This window comes from Bombina bombina, chromosome 8, assembly GCF_027579735.1.
Source record: "Bombina bombina isolate aBomBom1 chromosome 8, aBomBom1.pri, whole genome shotgun sequence".
NCBI classification, from domain to species: Eukaryota; Metazoa; Chordata; class Amphibia; order Anura; family Bombinatoridae; genus Bombina; species Bombina bombina.
The window spans coordinates 63,415,931-63,438,292 of NC_069506.1; the positions used below are offsets into that span (position 1 = coordinate 63,415,931).

Here is a 22,362-nt window from a genome sequence, read left to right on the forward strand (position 1 = left end):
ATATTTAACAATATCTTGACAAGAATGAAAGAAAATGTCATTGATATAAAACTTGCTAAGGTTTCTGATGATAGAAATGTTATGTGAGGTGGATGAGAATAAATGAATAAGAGACACTTTATAATAACAAATTAAAATAAAGTAAAACATAAAATATGCATTGGAATTTAAAGAATATAATTTATAACTCAGATTACGTATTTGGTTATTAATTTATTTTTTTGTGTGTGTGGTTTTTTTTTTTTTAAAGCAGTTGCAACTAGGAAAAATATATATAGTTGACAACCCCTATTTTTCATTCCCTGGACTTAGGAAGCCCCAGTGCTGCCAAATGGATCTTATGATGGGAACTCTTTAGTTAAATCTTCTGGAAAATTGATGCTGCTGCAAAAAATGCTAAAGAAATTGAAGAATGAAGGGCATCGAGTCTTAATTTTCTCGCAGGTATCAGATTACATTTAATTTCCTTAACTATTAAATCACTTCAGATATGAAATACTGTATTGTTAGTTATAAATGTATTCCTGGTTGCATTTTTTTTGTTATAAATAAAACTGGAACATGTTCTGCAAAAATAACCACTTTAAAAAATGAATTTGGATGCATCCAATCGACAGCTGTCTTCTGTGTTCTCCTGCCAGGTCAATTAGTAAGCATCCAATTTGGCTTCGTAGAATCGTTGTTCAATGTCATGTGGGAAGACTGCATTTGAACACAATGTAAATAAGGACAAACTAAATGAAAATTAAATATATAGCTGTTGAGAAATACTTTTCATTTTTTGAATGCATCACATTGCAATGTCAAATACAAGAAAAAAAAATGTTTCTCTTCTATAGATGACAAAAATGCTGGATTTACTTGAAGACTTTCTGGAATATGAAGGCTATAAATATGAGCGAATTGATGGAGGAATCACAGGAGGGCTACGCCAAGAGGCAATTGACAGGTTTAATGGTACTAATTTCTTATTATAATGCAACTGTGACTTTGTTATGCTACATTTATAAAAAGTGTATTTGTTTATTTTCTACTTTTCTAAGTGGTTGTAATATGTATGACTAATATTGAGAGTATTGCTATGTATTAAATAAAATGTGTTAGACCGCAACATTAATCTGATCATTTTAAAACTAACAACCCTGCATGGCTGTTTTTTTAAGCCCCACAAAAAAGTTAAACACATAGTAAAAGTACTGCTTGGTACCTGCAGAGCGCTGCTGGTCCAGGGTGGAAACTGTTGCTTATCCAACCTAGCGACCTTGCACTGTTATGTGTTTAACCCCTGAAAAGAAGCTAAACACACAGCAGAAGTACCGTTTGAAACCTAGAGAGCACTATGAGTCCCGGGCGTAAACTAACATTTATCCAGTGAGCAGCACTAATTGCTCAGCTGAGTTGTATAACTAGCGCTGCCGATTGGATCAACGTTATTAGAGCATGTATTTTTTTGAGTATTATGGCCCTTTATAGATTATATAGCTACCAATACCTTAAAGGGACACCCCCAGCATATTATTACAAGACACTGTGCATTGCAACATGTGCTAGAAAAGGGTTTCTTTACCCTTTAACACCCATTAGCACCAAGTGCACAAACTCATTGCTGATCCATGAGCTTACATGGAGACCAGCCAGTGCCTGTGTGAGCTCAGAGGTTGACTAAAGGCGCATGGTCTTGGTGACCACTTTGGTGTTGAAGAAAGGCTAAAGCTGCCTTTTTTAATGTTTCCTTGTTGCGACTGTGGTGCAGCTGTATGCTGGGGCTGTTCCATCGCACAATACTATTCACTGTTGCATCTCATAGCTGACATGTTGTTTAATATAAGTATATTGGGAGTATATTATGTAGCCCTGCTTCTTAATAAAATAAGTCAACTTAGTCAGCTGTGAACATGCTTTAATAGTTTTTCCACATTATAGCGTGATGTATGGCCTTAAAGGAATATGCAACTTAAAGGGACAGTCATGTCAAAATTAAACTTTCATGATTCCGATAGGGCATGCAATTTTAAATAACTTTCTAATTTACTTTTATCATCAAATTTGCTTTGTTCTCTTGGTATTCTTTGTTAAAAGCTAAACCTAGGTAGACTCAAACTGATTTCTAAGCCGTTTAAGGCCGCCTCTTATCTCTGTGTATTTTTACAGTTGTTCACAGTTAGATAGTGCTAATTCATGTGTGCCATATAGAAAACATTGTGCTCACTCCCATGGATCTATTTATGAGCCTGCACTGATTGTCTAAAATGCAAGTCTGTCAACAGAACTAAAATAAGGGGGCAGTCTGCAGAGTCTTAGATACAGGGTAATCACAGTTCATGTGTGCCATATAGATAACATTGTGCTCACTCCCGTGGAGTTACTTATGAGAGGGCACTGATTGGCTAAGATGCAAGTCTGTCAAAAGAACTGAAATAAGGGGGCAGTCTGCAGAGGCTTAGATACAAGGTAATCACAGAGGTAAAACGTATATTAATATAACTGTGTTAGTTATGAAAAACTGGGGAATGGGTAATAAAGGGATTATCTGTATTTTTAAACAATAAAAATGTTCAAGTAGACTGTCCCTTTAACAAATATCTACAGTGCATTGTTTTAATGTTGTCTTAGTGATCTGTAGTTTGTTTCTGTAAACTCTTATAATATGTGACAATAAATCCCTCCACAGTTCCCTGTGTCAAAGCTTTTTTTTCTAAAAAATTAAGCCAACTGATACAGGCAGTCATGTGTGATATTGCCCACCACATCAGTGTTAATTTCGTTGACTAAAACTAGACTAAAATGAGAATAAAACTAAAGAAATTCTGATGACTAAAATACGACTAAAACTAAAAACCCTGATGCCCCTGTTTCCGCACGAGCCTCCAGGCTCGCCGGAAACAGCAGTTATGAAGCAGCGGTCTTGACCGCTACTCCTTAACTGGTCTGCCGCCTCTGAGGCTGTGGACATCAATCAGCCCAATCTCATTCGATCAGGTGGATTGACACCCCTGCTAGCGGCTAATCGAATCTGATTGGCCGTGAATCTGCATGGGGCAGCATTGCACAAGCAGTTCACAGGACTACTTGTGCAATGTTAAATGCCGACATGGTATGCTGTCGGCATTCAGCGATGTTTGTCAGACATAATCCGCTGAGCGGATCATGTCGCACAGACATTTGATAAATCAGCCCCTGTGCCTAAAACTTAATTAAAATGACATTTTAGTCAAAAGACTATGACTAAAACTAAATCAAAATTTGCTGTCAAAATTAACACTTTATGCAAGGTGTTATAATCAATCCATATCTAATTACTGCTCTTTTGTAAAATGTAGGAAACTTGGTTTTATTTAATTTTAAAATACAGACATGGTATATACCCCAAAAGTTAAATCTGTTAAATCTGTATTGCATGTTCAAACCGTAATACCATAAATAAAAACAGGTTAATAAACCTTTACTCCAGGAGTATATAATGAGTTTGGAAGTTCTAGAGCAGTGTTAATTTCATAGCCGAAATGTTTTCAAATTTGTGAACAATCAATTGATTCTTCCTATAGAAATAAGCATAACCCACGAGTATGGGTTTAATTAATGCTGTGCCTGTGTTAGCTGCAGAAACTTTTTGTTGTGTTGAGTTACTTTATACTTGTTTTAATTATTAACAGAGAACTGTTAAAGTCTTTATATTGGGTAATATGTGCAATAGCGTTACAGCCAATACAGTTTACAGTTTTTTTTTTATATATTATAAAGTTGCACCTCTGTTTGTTTATGAAACTTGGTTTTATTTAATTTTAAGTTTAATAAAGATGTTATATATCACATCGGCTAAATCTGTGTCTGTATTGCATGTTTAAACCTTAATACCATAAATAATAACAGGTGTTATGTTTACTCCTGGAGTATGTAATGAGTTTGGAAATTATAGAGAAATGCTTAAATAATGCATTACACTTTAACTAAACCCTTTAGATTTTAGTCGACTAAAACTAGACTAAAACTAAAACAATTCAGATGACTAAAATATGACTAAAACTAAAATGGCATTTTAGTCAAAATGCTAAAACTAAGACTAAATTGAAATTTTCTGTCAAAATTAACACTGCACCACATAGACTAAAGTGAAACAGCGCACTCCTGGTCTGCATCTATTGGTCCACTGAGATACTGCACATATATGAACCTGTCTTCACATCTGCACAACCTTTCAAGGCCAATATAAAGGGGTAGATTTATTAAATATCAGACAGACATGATCCGCTGTAGCGAATCATGTCCGCCCGACATCGCTAAATGTCGACAGGATACACTCGCTAGCCAGGGGGGGGTCAATCATCCAGATCGTATCTGATCGGGATGATTGCAGTCCGCCACCTCAGAGGTGGCGGACGAGTTAAGGAGCAGCGGTGTTAAGACCGCTGCTTCTTAAAGGGACAGTCAAGTAAAAAAAATGTTCATGTTTCAAATAGGGCATGTCATTTTAAACAACTTTCCAATTTACTTTTATCACCAATTTTGCTTTGTTCTCTTGGTATTCTTAGTTGAAAGCTAAACCTAGGAGGTTCATATGCTAATTTCTTAGACCTTGAAGGCCACCTCTAATCTAAATGCATTTTGATAGTTTTTCACCACTAGATGGCATTAGTTCATGTGTTTCATATAGATAACATTGAGCTCATGCACATTAATTTACCATGGAGACAGATCTGATTGGCTAAAATGCAAGTCTGTCAAAAGAACTGAAATAAGGGGGCAGTCTGCTGAGGCTTAGATACAAGGTAATTACAGAGGTAAAACGTGTATTAGTATAACTGTGTTGGTTATGCAAAACTGGGGAATTTGTATCTATCTTTTAAAACAAAAATTCTGGTGTTGACTGTTCCTTTAAATTCTGTTTCCAGCGAGCCGGAAGGCTCACGCAGAAAAAGCATCATACGCTGCTTAGTAAATCTACCCCAAAGAGGCTTGAAGCGGAGAAGAAGTGTGTTTTACCATTCCCTTAGTTATTGAAAGATTTTAGGGTAAATTTAAAAAAAAAAAAAAAAAAAAAAAAATATATATATATATATATATATATATGCAGTGTATATATATCATAGGTAAATTTTGGATTGTGTATTAGTATTGCTTACTTACTATTACTACTATACTTATTGTATGCATAACTGCTACTTGTATTTTTATAACGAAATATGAAATTTGATTTTGAAAGTAATCTAATTTGTATTGGCTGCAGAAATTTATTTTTAAAATGTGCCCCCTGCTTCTTGCTAACTTTGCTCTCCCCACTCCCCAGCAAGCTCTATCTTATCTATATGGCACACATGGACTAATGCCCTCTAGCTGTGAAAAACTGTCAAATACATTCAAATAAGAGGTGTCTTAGAAATAAGCATATGAGCCTCCCTAGGTTTAGCTTTCAACTAAGAAGACCAAGAAAACAAAGCAAATTTGATGATAAAAGTAAATTGGAAAGTTGTTTAAAATTGCATGCACTATCTGAATCATGAAAGCTTAATTTTGACTAGACTGTCCGTCTAAAATGGAGAACATGTGCAAACGCTTTTTATTATTATTATTATTATGTTTATTTGAATCAAAAACATACACATACTTGTATCTTCGCTTGTATACCATATGAAAGGTTATATTTTTCATTTATTCAAATTTGTTATAAAAAAATGCTCCGGTTATATCTAATTATGTTTGCACAGTTGTAAGATGTAGATCTTTTTTTTTTTCTGTGGTTGCGTTTTTGTTTGTTCCATTGCTTACAACACAATTCATTAGCAAGCAGTGGGGGACACTTTTGTAGTGAAATTAGGGGCAGATAACACGTTTGCTTGTACAGGTGGCCCTCGTTTTAAAACGGTTCAATTTACACCGTTTCAGAATAACAACTTTTTTTTCCAGTCATGTGACTGCTATTGAAAAGCATTGAGAAGCAGTGCATTTATTAAAGTAGCCAGTAGGTGGAGCTGTTTGCTTGTGTTGCAGCAAAGCCAAGCAAACTGAAATTAATCAGTTTAACCAGACCTGAGCTATCGAGCAGATTTCAAAGGAAGAAGATCTTCCTGTCTATAAATCAGTCCAGATTGGAATGCATAGGAAGAACTGTTTTCAGAAAAATGCAAGTGACGTATGTGTTGTGTGATTATTTTATTACGTTTATAATGCTGTTTAGCAAATGTTTTTGTTCATTTAACTTAGTTTAATTATATATTCTGTGTTTTGTGATTATTTTATTAGGTTTATAATGCAGTTTAGCATTTAAAGTCTTCATTTCAAAGCTTTAAAAATAATGTATTAGGTGTTACTTATGACAATTTTGAGAGGGGCCTGCAACCTATCTCCCTCACTTCCCATTGACTTACATTATAAACTGGGTTTCAATTTACAACGGTTTCGATTTACAACCATTCCTTTTGGAACCTAACCCCGGCGTAAACTGAGGGCTACCTGTATTTTTAATGGTAATTTCACACAATACGCCTGATGAAGACTTGAAAATGCACAAACGTATCCTGGAGCAATCAACTCGCCAATATAAGTTTGACATATGTGACAACATACACCTTTTATTTATGCTGCTTCTTGTGATTTTAAAAAGCAGGTGACCATATTTTCCAGTTGATTCGCCAATATGCTTGATTTTGACAAGGGATGTTATTTACATTTATTCTATAGAAATGAATGATTTCAAGAACAAATCTCAAGTGGATAATCTGTTCTGCCATTCTTTAGTAGCCAAGGAACCGAGAAGCAATTACTTCACTAGAAATAACCACTTCAATTCATTTAGTTTTTAATTAATTTAATATTCAGCAAAATTTATTTTTGAAAGGGCATTAAAGTCAGAATATATTATGCACTGCAAGCATTCTGCATACAAAATACATCATTTTAAAGCATTGAAAGTAAAATTTGCATGGTTTTGCATTCCAGGGTCATACTCCTTGCGAAAGTCTTAAATATGATATTCATATTTCGTTAGCTGTGGCCAATTAGGAATATATATCAAGCAATCAATGTGTAGAATGTTGTAAACCCTGGTTCAGGGTCCTGTAGGACACACTCTAGCATACATTTATTTTACTACACAATATTAAAGAGACATAAACCCCTTAAGCAAAATAGATGTAGGCACTACATCACACAGTACTTTACCTACCTAGGTATCCTTTTCAACAAAGGAAATCAAGGGAACAAAACAAATTAGATAATATAAGTAAATTGGAATGTTGTTTAAAATCACATGTTCTATCTAAATCATGAAAGAAAAAGATTGGGTTTCATGCCCCTTTAAATAATTTGATTGTGATATACAATGTTTAATTGGGTGTAGTAAAAAAAAAAAAAACATCCTGAAATATGTGTTCTCTTTTTCTGTAAAATGTTGTGCTTTACTCCCCTGTTTCAACAAACTTAGAACCTCCATCTTGAAACCTAGGTTTCATCCTTATGTAATCTCTTCTACTTAGGATAAACCTGTTAGCGCTCCACTCATAATCTAGCCCAAAATGTTTTATGTCACTATAATAATGTGTATGATGGAGGCTGGAGTGGATCCTACAGGATCCTTAACCTAACCCTGCAACATTCTACACATTGATTGCTTGCTATCTATTCCTAATTAAGCCTTGCAAAATAAATATATTATATGTCCATACTTGTCTGTTTGATTTGAATACACAATTTAGCGTTTAATGTCCTTTAAACTTTTCATAAAGCACATCTGATTCAGAGAGCATGCACTTTTAAACAATGTTCCAATTTACTTGTATTATCAAATTGTCTTCATTATCTTAGTATCCTTTGTGGAAAAACAGAAATTCAGGATTCCACAGCACCATATGTCTAATAACAAATCTTTTATTGAAGCATAAACAGCAGCATAACAATGCGAAGTTTCGGGATCACAATCCCTTAATCTTGCATGTGGAATAACAGGGAGGTATGCTCAGGAGCGTACATGTCTGGAGTACTACATGGCAGGAAAAGTGCTCATCTAGTGCTCTACACAGGTGCACGTTACTTCGTTACTTACCTCAAAGAATACCATAAGAATGAAGCAAATTTGATAATAGAAGTCAAATTTTAAAAATTAAATGGTCTGTCTGAATCACAAAAAGAAAAAATTGAGTTTCCATTTGTATTTTTTTTATTACTGTGCATTTTATTTGTATTTGTGTCTTGTGTCTTACGCAAAATGTTATATTAATTGATAATCATAAAGTGACATTTTCTTGGCTTTTAGCTCCCGGAGCCCAACAGTTCTGTTTTCTTCTGTCCACACGAGCTGGAGGTCTGGGGATAAACTTGGCAACTGCTGATACAGTAGTTATTTATGATTCAGATTGGAACCCCCACAATGATATACAGGTCAGTACTGAACTGCTTTGTCATTTTGTGTCTTTTAAAATTTGCATTTAAAATTATTTTTTGCTATTTTAGTTTATTTAATTAAAAAATCTAGCTTTCTAACATATCTATCTATCTATCTATCTATCTATCTATCTATCTATCTATCTGTCTTTCTGTCTGTCTATCTATATATAGTGTCTGACTGTCTATCTGTCTGTCTGTTTATCTATCTATCTATCTATCTATCTATCTATCTATCTATCTTACTCTAACTGGAGATAATATGTATAATATATATGTTTTTTATCTATCTTTTTATCTTATCTTGTCTGTATGTCTACATCTAACTATCTATCTATCTATCTATCTATCTATCTATCTATCATCTATCTATCTATCTCAATGTGAAATTGGTTGGTATAATAATAAAATGAAAAACAGGTACACAACAAAATGCAAGCAAAGTTTCAATATAGGAATCATTTGATGAGTATGGCTAGGAGAGTATGGGGCATATCTATCAGCTCCGGATAGAGCTTGAGGCCCCGTGTTTCGGCGAGCCTGCAGGCTCGCCAGAAACCACCAGTTATGAAGCAGCGGTCTAAAGACCGCCCTGCTCCATAACCTGTCCGCCTGCTCTGAGCAGACAGACAGACATCGCCGCAATTCAACCTGATCGAGTACGATCGGGTTGATTGACACCCCCCTGCAGGGGGCGGCGTTTCACCAGTAGCTCTTGTGAGCTGCTGGTGCAATGCTGAATACGGAGAGCGTATTGCTCTCCGTATTCAGCGAGGTCTGGCGGACTGATCCGCACTGTTGGATCAGGTCCGCCAGACTTTGATAAATAGAGGCCATTGTCTTTAATATTGGAAATAATCATCTCAAAATTCTCTTGAGTGCTCAATGATACCTTTAAAAAAAAAAAAAATTAAAGGGATGTTAAAAAAACATTCAAATACATTTTCCTTTAAAAAGCATAATATCAGTTGACGAATTACTGGTAGATATTATGTATTCCCCTAAGTACAATAATGTGTTAAAGGGACACTAAACACTAAATACATTTCATGCATCTTCATCTAATCATGGGTGCTGCGATTATGGAACCTAGATTACATTGCCGGTTTCTAAAGGAAACTGCACATGTACAAAGAGATCAGCACTGAAATGAAGTGAAAACTAGATTTCAACATGTCTGCACCCATGACTAGAGGGCAGTGGGAAATAACCTCAATACTATACTTGGATTGGGGAAACTAAGCAGTATAGTACTTGCCTAGAGACAAAGTGCAAGTCAGTAGCGGACCTACTTAATAGAGGGCCCTGGTGCAAACATTTTTTTGGGCCCCCCCAAAGGTAACTCAGTAGCAAGTAATAGAAATAAAATATATGCTGTTCTATATAATGATTTGGCGGATGGATGAATGGACTGACAGACCTGAAACTTGCGCTAATAAAAGGCTCCCCTACATTTGAATTGTACACATTCTGCACAAGCCCATGTATAGACTGCTACTATGGGGTCCCCTAGTACGTGGGCCATGGTGCTGCTGCACCAATGGTAGTTTCACCCCTGGTGCCAGCACATCTGAAACAAGTGCCACCTTGGGCACTGGCACCATAGGGTTACCATCTCTGCTCTATATTCACCACCCTACAGCTTCCTTCCTAAGTTCTCCAGTGTCCTTAGCTCTAAGCAAAAATAACCATCACAGTAAGAAGTAGAAACAAATTGTTAGAGACCATCCATGCAGCATGTATAAGGTATATTTGCATCTTTATTTTTTTAATTTAATGAGTAAGAATTCATTTTGTAGGCTTTCAGCAGAGCTCACAGAATTGGGCAGAATAGAAAAGTCATGATATATCGATTTGTGACAAGAGCATCTGTAGAGGAAAGAATAACTCAGGTTGCAAAGAGGAAGATGATGTTGACTCACCTGGTTGTCCGTCCAGGACTTGGATCCAAATCAGGATCCATGACTAAGCAAGAGCTGGATGATATTTTAAAATTTGGAACAGAAGAACTATTCAAGGATGATATGGAAGGTGAGAAACAGCTGATGAAAATGCTTAAAGGGACAAGGAAAGAAAAAAAGAATCCATCATATATAGGAAAGAACATTATTTTTTTATTAAACTTGGACATAAAATAGCAGAAAATGCATGTGCACATCCCATACTGTTACAATAAATATACCGAATATCACAAAGAAAAAAATGTGAAATAAATGTGATAACAAAAATCATAAAAGGAAAACCAAATAAAGTTTGAATTCAAGGATATGTCTGTGTCCTCTGGATGAGTTTTTCAGCTTGTTGCATTCCTCAGTGAGATCCCATAAAAAAGGAAACAGAAAATTGCAACATAGTGTGAATCTGTAATGGCACTTTGAGGAAGTAGTTGTTTTGTAACAAATGACTACTCACATTTGTTGGAGCTTTCCACTAAGCTCAAGGATATGCGCACTCCCACTTTATACTGATGGGAAAACAGTACACTAGGCAAAACTTGGATACAAATTTATTTTAAAATATATAAAAGCGTCACATAAGCCTTGATAACACCACAATGTAAGGGTACAAAAGCAGATATGCTGTAACAAATGCTTCAAATCGCCAACTTGCAAAGAGGTAAATGGATCAGCAGGAGTGTGACCGCTGAAACCAAAACCTTTTTAGTAGCAAGACAATAGCGCTAAGCCCCCAGGTGTCCTGGCTAGTGTAGAGACGCAATAAAACTCAATATAGAACAGTTCAGTTCCGACGTCCGTTTCGCTGGTATGCTTTGTCAAGGAATCTCCTTGAGCTTAGTGGAAAGCTCCAACAAATGTGAGTAGTCATTTGTTACAAAACAACTACTTCCTCAAAGTGCCATTACAGATTCACACTATGTTGCAATCTTCTGTTTCCTTTTTTATGGGATCTCACTGAGGAATGCTAACAAGCTGAAAAACTCATCCAGAGGACACAGACATATCCTTGATTCAGAACTTTATTTGGTTTTCCTTTTATGATTTTTGTTATCACATTTATTTCACATCCCATACTGTGTTAATGTTCATTGGCTAATGTGGAAAACAGTTGTATTTGTAGACAGAAAAGAAAATTAGATGTATTCAACATTTTTTTCTAAAACTTAACAACTGAAACACATTTTAAAATCCTATAGTAACTGTTTAATGGTCCTGGGATTTAAGGAAAGTGTTGACGTATACAGTATACAAGTCCAGATGATCTAAAATCTTCAGAAAACCGAGGCTGTTCAAACATCCTTGGTCATACTGATAGGCAATATGTGACTCCATACCCCCATTAAACCAATCAGAAAACCTGTAACATAACACAGTACACCAAATACCAATTTAAAACTTTGCTTCATTCTCTTGTTATCATTTGTTGAAGGAGCAGCAATGCACTACTGGTTTCTAACTGAACACATGAGTGAGCCAATGACCGTCGGTATATATATGCAGCCACCAATCAGCAGCTAGAACCTAGCTTATTTGCTGCTCCTGAGCTTACCTAGATAAAACTTTCAGCAAAGGATAACAAGAGAAGGAAGCAAATTAAATAATAGAAGTAAACTGGAAACTGGTTTAAAATGATATGCTCTGTCTAAATCATGAATGTCTAATTATGACTTTACTGTCCCTTTAAGGGTTTAATTTCAACAAATAGCAAACTTATTGCTTTTCCCAAAAACTCTTTCTTTTACACCAAAAACAAGGTCAGAACTCCCACACAATCCAGCAGGGTGAGAGCTATGGAGGTGAAACAATGCTGTGATAAGCAACAAAAAGAAAAGTGGCCATGAGACAAGTTTGAAACAAACAAACATTATTACTTCATTAAAATATGGAGGTTATTCAAGTGATGTTAAATTTTAGCGTTTCAAAAACGCTAGGATTTACCATCACTAAAATAAAGGCCACCTTCATTCATCAGTTTAAAAAAAAAACTGTTGGAAAAGATGGTATTTATTTCACCGCTGCTCTCTACTTAGCTAAGTGGACTCTATGGCCCACAGCACTACTCATTTTTTTTTAGTGAGGTGACATTCCCATTTCTTAGCCAATAGCTGTGCAGGCCCATAGGCATTATGCTGTAGCCACGCACAGCTATTGGCTAAGAGCTGGAAACGTCACCTCATTGAAAAATGAGCAGGGCTGTGAGCCGCTATGCTTAGCAGTAAAGCCGCAGCGAAATAAAGGCAACTTTTCATCTATTTTTTTTAAACTGATGAATGAAGGTGGGCACTTTATTTTTTAGTGATAGTAAAACGTAGCGTTTTTTAAATGCTAGGATTTTCCATCACTTTAAATGAATCCAAAACATGTCTTATGCAGGTAGCACCAAAGTATTTATTTATTTTTTTAAACTTGAAGTGCCCGCTTTAGTAAACTAGCTTTCAACGTCCCTTTAAAATGTCACTGTAGTTTAAACAGTCAGGAAAAACAGTTATTTGTCTAAAAATCATTTTTGCAAGTATTGCAGAAATGCTTCTAATCAAATTCAAATCCACTACTGTGTATTTTAAATGTAAGTGTTATATCCCTTAAAGGGACACTAAACCCAATTTTTTTCTTTCAAGATTCAGATAGAGCATGCAATTTTATACAACTTTCTAATTTACTCCTATTATCATTTTTTCTTCGTTCTCTTGCTATCTTTATTTGAAAAAGAAGGCATCTAAGCTAAGGAGCCAGCCATTTTTTGGTTCCGAACCCTGGACAGCACTTGTTTATTGGTGGGTGAATTTATCCACCATACACGCCACAAACAACCAGGTTGTTCACCAAAAATGGGCAGGCATTTTAAATTACATTCTTGCTTTTCAAATAAAGATACAAGAGAATGAGAAAATTTGATAATAGGAGTACATTAGAAAGTTGCTTAAAATTGCATATGCTCTATCTGAATCATGAAAAAAAAAATTGGGTTTCAGTGTCCCTTTAAAACGTCTGTTTCTTATTTATTTTTATACAGTCTTTTCGTGTTGTCCGCTTAATGGGACAATATTGTTTTTATTTTATTTTATTTGATTCCACTAAAATGGATTCGTGTTTAAAAAATAAATGTTCTATGCTGGAAAAATTTCTCTCTATTGCCAGCTTGCTGAATCTTTTTCGAATTCACCAATGACAAAGTGAGGTAGTTACTCCATATCAGCCATGTGAGCGATAGATATGGCAATATCAGTTGTACACAAATATGATTTTCTTTACTTGTTTCAACACCCAATTTAATCACTTGTATGAACATATTTGGTGATTCTTTTGCATAAAATTCTAAACATTATTGATGCAAGTGATAACGTTTAACTTACAAACAGTATGGTTTTGTTTTTTTTTAGAAATATGCCTTCTCGCATGCAGACTTGTACATGATCTAATTGTAATTTTTATTTATATGTTGTAAAAATACTTATAAGGACCAGTCAACACATTAGATTTGCATAATCAACAAATGCAAAGATAACAAGACAATGCTAATAGCACTTAGTCTGAACTTCAAATGAGCAGTAGATTTTTTTATCTGACAATTTTAAAAGGTTATGGTATTTTTTTTATAGCCAATCACAAATGCATACACGTTCCATGTGACAACCATCAGCCATTCACAAATGCATACACACTTATTCTTGCACATGCTCAGTAGGAGCTGGTGACTGAAAAAGTTTAAATATAAAAAGACTGTGCACATTTAGTTAATGGAAGTAAATTGGAAAGTTGTTTAAAATGGCATGCTCTATCTGAATAATGAAAGTTTAATTTTGATTGAGTCTCCCTTTAATTTCAACATGTCAGCTCATTGAATTAATCAGAAAAAAAATTACAAGTTTCATCCATTTGTATTGGTGATTTTAAAATACTTGGGTTTGGTTGGGAAATCAATGTATAAAAAAAAATTACATGTATCTGTTCCCTTCACTTATTCCTGTTGTCTTATTTTTTTCAGCAGACCATAATACTGGCACATTAGCAGTTTACAAGAAAACTGGTGAGCAATACTGTGACCTTTAACCTTTTTTTATTCTGTGATAAAAAAAAATAAAGTTAAAGAAAATCTTGCTTGTGTTTTCTCAAGCTTTTTTTTTAATTATGTTAAAAGTTGTAATAAAAAAGTGCATTCCATTAGGAAGCACAAACACACAAAAAGTAGTAACTCATTATCTTGTGGTATCTTAAAACACTGCTTAAAAAGGAAAAGTATTATTTATATATCAGCAATTAAGCACTACACTGCAAAAGAACTGCATACAAGATAGGTTTGGTAAAAACCACTTTACTGCCATTTTCTTATAAAACCCTTTCATCATTTTGCTGTCCAGGTTTATATGTGGCCAGTTAGGAACAGATATAAATGACCTCCTACACTGATCTAGCAAACCCTGTGTAGCTAAACTATGGGGCTGCAGGGAAAAAACCCCCACTATACTCAGAATTCAGATACAGGGGCCCATTTATCAAAACTCCGAATGGGAGCTTGAGGGCCCGTGTTTCTGGCAAGCCTGCAGGCTCGCCAGAAACAGCCAGTTATGAAGCAGTAGGTATAAAGGCCGCTGCTCCATAACCTGTCCGCCTGCTCTGAGCAGGCGGACAGACATCGCCGAAAATCAACCTGATCGAATACGATCGGGTTGATTGACACCTCCCTGGGGGCGGCGTTGCACCAGCAGCTCACAAGAGCTGCTGGTGCAATTCTGAATACGGAGAGCGTATTGCTCTCCGCATTCAGCGAGGTCTGGCGGACCTGATCCGCACTGTCGGATCAGGTCCGCCAGACCTTTGATAAATATCCCCCACAGCCCCAATTTTGAGTGTAACAACCCTCTAACATTTTTGCATTTTATCAAATGTATGGCATTAAAAGAGCATACAATTTATTTTTGCTTTGTTCCCATATTATTCTTTGCTTAAGAGTGTGTATATATATGTATGCATGTTTGTATATGTATATATATTTATACACACATAAGCCCGATGTAAGATCATAAATCCCCTTTCACTATCTTTTTTGCCTCCGCCTGGGGGTTCAGGGTTAACTTGGGGTGGATGCCAGAGGATCCGCAGGGCACCTCCGTTTAACCCCTCAGACGAAAGTAAAAAAAATAGTGTAGATGGGGGAATTACAGTACATCGGGCTTTACCCACAGCCACTTGGGTAATTTTACCTGGGTAATCCTATATATACATATATGCATACATATATATGTGTGTGTGTGTTCATATGTATTAATATAAGTATATTTGTATTTACAGACATATATACACATATAAACACATAAATACATACATATATATATATATAATATATATATATATATATATATATATATATAATATATATATATATATATTATACACATATATAGACAAATATATAAGTGTATTAGAGCCCTTTGCAGTTAAGTAGCTAAAACATGTTAAATCATATTTATGCAATATTCATATTTATTAAAGTGTAATACTGTGTATTTACTGTAAATATTTCAAATTCCAATGTCCTTTACATAGGGGAATATGTATTTTATATATATATATATTCCTATCTATATCTGTATATATCTATAAATAATTTATATATATATACTGTATAAAATTAGACCAAGGAAAAAACCTACAACATTAAAATAGAGAAACAAAAAAGGGTAAAATGTACCCAAGGAGATAAGGCACAGCCAAGATCTTTTAAAGTCTACAACCCCTTTAAGAAAAACATAAAATTTCACACCAGAGAGGGAGTGAGAAAGGGATCTACCATACCCAAGCAATACCGAAGCATTTGGATAGACTGATGAATCCAGGACCTCTTATTCTATCAATGCACAGCACTTATCTCATTTGATTGAGGGCTATTTCAGTAAGTGGGCAGTTTTATTATTTAGCCATGAATATTGCTGGAGCTACCACTTGTCATCATATATTTAACAGATATTGCTTTCACTTGAAAATATATCTACTTATAAATAACTTTATATTTTCTCTGTGATAAATATATGAACTTTGAAATGACATTTGTTGATTAATTTGTACAAAGAAAATTGGCACGATACTTTATTATTTTGCCTATATTGCTGATGTTGTTGCTTTGTCACCAATTTTTGGATTTTGCACTACCAAGTTGTTTTTGACAAGGCTGAATATTTATTGATTGTGCTATATTTCCACTGACCCCTCGCCTATGGCTAGGACTACACTATCAACTGCATTTATTGCTGTATTTATTTAACGGCTTGTGCGCCTTTTATCACCCTTTGTTACTCTCTAACTTCATTTATCTTGGGCAGTGGACTATCTGGGGTGGGGACCCTAGACATTCCCTGTTCAGTTTTTAGGCAGCATTTGCAGTGATATATTTTAACTAGGCTGACCATTAAAGCGGCAATATGGTCAGCCTAATTTTAACACAAATACTAGTCTCTGGGCTTCCACTTAGCGCTGATTTTTTTTTTTTTAAACCTCTTCCTATCAATATATATATATTACAAAAAAAACTATCAGATATATGTAGAAATATGTATTTATGAATAAATGAAACATATTCTGCTACGTGACGAACACTGGAATATGAAAAATAATATTTTAATGTCAGGTTTAGCGCACTTGAGAAAATGCGAACGGGTTTGTGCGCCAGTAGGGTGTTTTATCCCCACTTTTCTCACTCCATTAAAGTCTATGGGGGAATACATTAACATGGTTGCAATATTCAAAGTTTGGCAATTTTGTGCGTGTCGGGTTAACGCGCAAGCGAAAACTTTCAACTTGTAATACAAGCGATATCTGACAAATGGACAAAGCTTACTTCTAGCGGAGTTAACGCGAGAGCAGGAGCAATAAATAGCACTCTGGACTTAAATTTTTTAAAAAGATTTAAACTGTAATTTTATAAGCAAAGTTTGCTTTATTTTGCAGTCCAGGGACACAACCACAGAGCTCCTGCACTATTCAAATAATGACTGTGTAGAATGTTAGATGTTCATAGTTCTGGAACCTGCAGGACGCATTCCAAAATCTTTTGGGAAAGTGGGAAACACAATTTTCTGATTATTAATTAACTTTTTAGTAATTTAGTAAGTTAATTTTTTTTACTATGCATAATTAAATATTTTATTCAGCATTACATTTTTTTAGTTTAATGTCGCTTTAAAATACATTTTTGTGGAGTTGAGTGAACAAACCCAAATTAAAAATAATAATTTCACTTTTTTTTGTTGAATCCTTAGGTGACAATAAAGATGTTGAAGACAGCAGTGTAATTCACTATGATGATGCCGCCATTTCAAAACTTTTGGATCGAAATCAAGATGCGACCGAGGATACTGAAATACAAAATATGAATGAATATCTTAGTTCTTTCAAAGTGGCTCAGTACGTTGTGCGGGAAGAAGATGGCGTGGTAATATGTTTTATATGCACAATGTTGAGTAAAAATGCCATTTTGATATTTGATATTAAAGGGACATGAAACCCAAAAATGTTCTTTCATGATTCGGATAGCTCATACAATTTTAAACAACTCTCCAATGTTCTTCTATTATAAAATGTGCTTAATTTTCTTGGTATCCTTTGTTGAAAGAGGAGCAATGCACTACTGGGAGCTAGCTGAACACAGTCAATGGCAAGAGTCATATATACACAGCCTAAAATCAGCAGCTAGTTCCCAGTAGTCTATTACTGCTGCTGAGCCTACCTGGGTATGCCAAGATAACGAAGCAAATTAGATAATAGAAGTAAATTGAAAAGAAGTTTATAATTGTTTGCCCTATCTGAATCATGAAAGTTCAATTTTGACTTTACTGTACCTTTAATAGGAATGAGCGAATGTGTTGAAAGTACTATTTCTTTGGTCGAATGGATAGTCCTGTGCACATTCGTTTTGGACAAACAAATGTCAATAAGGACGAAAACCCCTTAGAATTTTTTAAACTAATGTAATTTTCGAATGTTACTTTCATTTTCAAATGTTCATAATTAGAATAATTAGAATAAAGATCCACATTTCAAATGGAACATTTGATTTAACAAATACTAATTAGAAATTCAATAGTTAATATGGTAGAGAATTTAATAAATTGGTACATAAAAGATACAAATATATTGATTCAAATTTATCGTATCTTGCATATTTCGAATATTAAATTTAAATAGAGCATTAGAAATTCTATTACAAATATATTAATTAAAATTTTTTGAATTCGAATTTTAAATGTAAAGATAGCATTAGAAATACTATAACATTAAACCAGTGTTAGAATGTTATACAAACATTTGAAATACGAACAAACGAATGTGTTAAAATTCTTTTCAGTTTTTGATTGTTGTTAAACATGCGACCAACCCTAGCCTTTAAGTGATCAGATGTTAACAGATAGAGTGTAATTATTTACTCAGAGGTGTTGTAAGCACAGGGAAATGTGTTCTTCCTTCAAACGTGTTCAAATGTATAGCATAGATATAGAAACATAGATTTTGATGGCAGATAAGAGCCATAGGCCCAGCAAGTCTGCCCGATATTCCCTAAAAGTATAAACTTATCTAGTTCATAGGATAGCCTTATGCTTATCCCATGCATTCTTAAAGTCCCCTAAAGTGTTTGTCATTACCACCTTTTGTGGAAGTTTATTCCTTGAATCAATCACCCTTTCTGTAAAGAAGTGCTTCAGCAAATTCCTCCTAAATCTACTACCCTTTAGCTTAAGATCATGACCTCTCGTTCTTTAATTTTTCTTTTTATGAAAAATACTCACAGTCTTGGCTTTACTAAGCCCTTTAATATACTTAAAAGTTGCTATCATATCACCTCTTTCATGCTGATTTTGGTCCTCTAAATTGTTTATCTTTAATTAAGTCATAATTCTTTCTTTTAGGAGACTTTCCATTAATTTCCCTACTACTGAAGTTAAACTAACTAGCCTGTAGTTACCAGATTCTTCCCTACTGCCCTTTTTATGAAGAACCAAATCAGATAACCATGAAGTAGACTAGAGAAAATATCTATCCCACAAATTTGATCTCCACCTTATTTGATTTCCTAGATTGGAATGAGGATCATGCCATATTCAAAGTCAATATGATATGTCATTTTAAGATAGTAATGAAAAAACGTTAGATAAATGATTGTGGTTACTTGTTGAAACAAAGGCAGCTACATCTTAACTCCTTCACTGCTAAGCCTTTTCCACACCCTCTGCTAAGCAGATTTTGTTTTTGTTATGTGTCCTCAAAAATTTAGACAAATACTGTACTGCCTTTTTTCAATACAGTGTCCATTTTAAGAGACATATCTAAAGTATATATTCTGCGCAAAAAAATAATAATAAACATATTTTTACAGAGTAATGATTTTATTCATATTTTATATGCATCTGTGTTTATATTTTATCTGTATTCATATTTTATTCATCTGTGTGTATTATCAAACTCAATCACTTTGTTCCTCATTTCTAGGAGGAAGTTGAACGGGAAATCATTAAACAGGAAGAGAACGTAGATCCAGATTACTGGGAAAAGTTGTTGCGGCATCATTATGAACAGCAACAAGAAGATCTTGCAAGGAACCTAGGCAAAGGAAAAAGAATCCGTAAGCAAGTCAACTACAATGATGCTTCTCAGGAAGACCAAGGTAGGTCCATCATGGAGTTTTATGGAATATAGCATTTTTTCATACCGTAGTTCTTAAAGGGACAGTAAACACTGCTGATCCTGAGCGGAAACTGATGCTGACCCAATCAGCATCAGTTTTATTTTGGAACCAGCAGTGCTCTTCTTTGCGATTCCCCCATCTCCAACTCCTTCAACACATGACACATCAAAAGCAATGGTCTTTCATCTTGTCGCTGTCTAGAATTGATCCAGGGTCCTCTCTTACTTAAACAAATCAATCAATAGGAATTTTAAATAGCAAGCTCAATGTCAAAATTGAGTTCTTCAACTCTTCTAATAGGTGGATAAAGTAGAACTGTGTTACAAATGTTAAGGAGTAGAGTATAAGTAGGGTCATAGAAAAAACCTCTGTAGAGCAAGCATGATACAAAACATGTAACCAGTAAAAGAGCAATTATAATGGTTTATTTTACAGACTGTGTACAGTATTGTCCTTTTGTATAGACTATTCTCTCTATTTCATTAGAATGGCAGGATGAACTTTCTGACAACCAATCAGAATACTCCATTGGATCTGAGGATGAGGATGAGGACTTTGAAGAAAAGCCTGAAGGTCAGAGGAAATACAGATCATTTATTTAAATACTCTTATGTACAAAATTGTAATGTTTCTATTATTCAGCTGGAGTTGTAAAATTAAATTTTTAAAAGATGCATTAAATTATGGTCCAGGCTATATAACACTTTCAAGCTTTAATTGTTGGCATATATCATGGGATTAAAAGAAAAAATAATATTAATATTTCTTTAATGTATTTTCATTTTAAAAAGGTACCACAGGCTTTCAAGATGTGTTTTTATTAGATTATTAGTTAAGCACTCCACCAAAAAAAAAACAATAAAAAAAAACAAAATAACCCAATAAGGTTTTTAGTTAAAGGGACAGTAAAGTCAAAATTAAACTTCCATGCTGTAGACAGAACATGCAATGTTAAACAACCTTCCAATTTACTTCTGTTGCCAAATTTGATTTGATCTCTTGGTATCCTTTGTTGAAGAGTGATTATAGGTAGACTCATAAGAGCTCAGGTGGGTACATGTGTCTTTAGCACTCTATGGGCTCAGTGTTTGCAACAACGTTGTATACTGCTGCAAACACTGCAGCCATAGAATGCAAAAGACAAGTGCTTGCTTCTGAGCTTGACTTTACTGTCCCTTTAAGTTGTGATTCAAAGTATTTTCATCATCATTTTTTTGTTTTGTTTTTTATATAATATAAGCTATAATAAGTGCATGTTTGGTATTTACACTGCCTAGGGCACCCTTTAATTGCACATTAAAGATAATTACTGTGAAAGAGCAAAATGTGTAGATTATTTAAATTTCTATAAATATATTTTATTCTACTTTAAAGGAAAACACTCTGAAATTAATATCTAATTAATTTTCAGTAAATTTTGCATTCAAGCAACTACAAGTGTTTTTCACATACAGTGGGTATTAAATAAGAATCACTCCCCTTCACATTTTGTTGCTTTGCAGCCTGGAATAAAGACAGACACAGTTATTGTTTATCCAGTTGTAATAACTCAGTACAACTTATAACATCCAAGTGATAGATATAACACCAACATGTCAGGGAAAAATAAAGACAATTCAAAAGCAGAATCACTGAGTTGCAAAAAGGATCACCCCCTCCTAAAATTACTTGTCAACTCAATCAGGTGTAGCTATAATCACCTTATCAACGGCACACACAAAGCCATTTGACCTTCAACTATGATCAGCTGTGGGCATATTGATTAGCTCAGCATAAAAAGAGCTTTCCTGGAGCATCTCATTCCCTGATAGGGAAACTGAAGCAAACAATCAACTATGGGTGGCAAGGCACTGTCAAAAGATCTCTGGGATAATGTTGTGGACAGGTACAAGTCAGGAGATGGATACAAGAAAACATCAAAGACTTTATCAATGCCTAGAAGCACAGTGAAGTATATTATTAAGAACTGGAAGGTATTTGGTACAACACAGACTCTCTTTGGATCAGGATGTCACTCCAAACTGGATGAAAGAGCCATTAGGAAACTGGTCAGAGAGGCTATCAAGAGGCCCACAGCAACTCTGAAGCAGTTGCAGGAATTTATGACAAAGAGTGGTCATTGTGTGCATGTGACAACCATATCAAGAATTCTCCACAAATGGGGCTTGTATGGGAGGGTTGCAAGAAAAAAGCCACTCCTCAAGAAAGGCCACATGCAGTCACGACTGAGCTTTGCATAACACATCTAGGAGGATTCTGAGGCCACATGGAAAAAAGGTGTTATGGTCAGAGGAGAATAAAATTTAATTATTTGGCTTCAACACCAAACAAAATGTCTGGAGGAAATCCAATACAGCT

The 22,362-nt window shown here is 34.8% G+C and overlaps 1 protein-coding gene across 1 annotated transcript in view; it reads left to right on the forward strand.

Moving 5' to 3' along the window:
* Positions 1-22,362, forward strand: part of CHD5 (chromodomain helicase DNA binding protein 5) — a 584,561-nt gene that overhangs the window by 447,139 nt on the left and 115,060 nt on the right. Inside the window, exons 21-28 of the mRNA XM_053690398.1 lie at positions 313-444; positions 840-957; positions 8,246-8,370; positions 10,173-10,404; positions 14,317-14,358; positions 17,585-17,757; positions 19,809-19,983; positions 20,491-20,577. Coding sequence (XP_053546373.1) covers positions 313-444; positions 840-957; positions 8,246-8,370; positions 10,173-10,404; positions 14,317-14,358; positions 17,585-17,757; positions 19,809-19,983; positions 20,491-20,577 — 1,084 coding nt within the window. The remainder of the gene's footprint in view (positions 1-312; positions 445-839; positions 958-8,245; positions 8,371-10,172; positions 10,405-14,316; positions 14,359-17,584; positions 17,758-19,808; positions 19,984-20,490; positions 20,578-22,362) is intronic.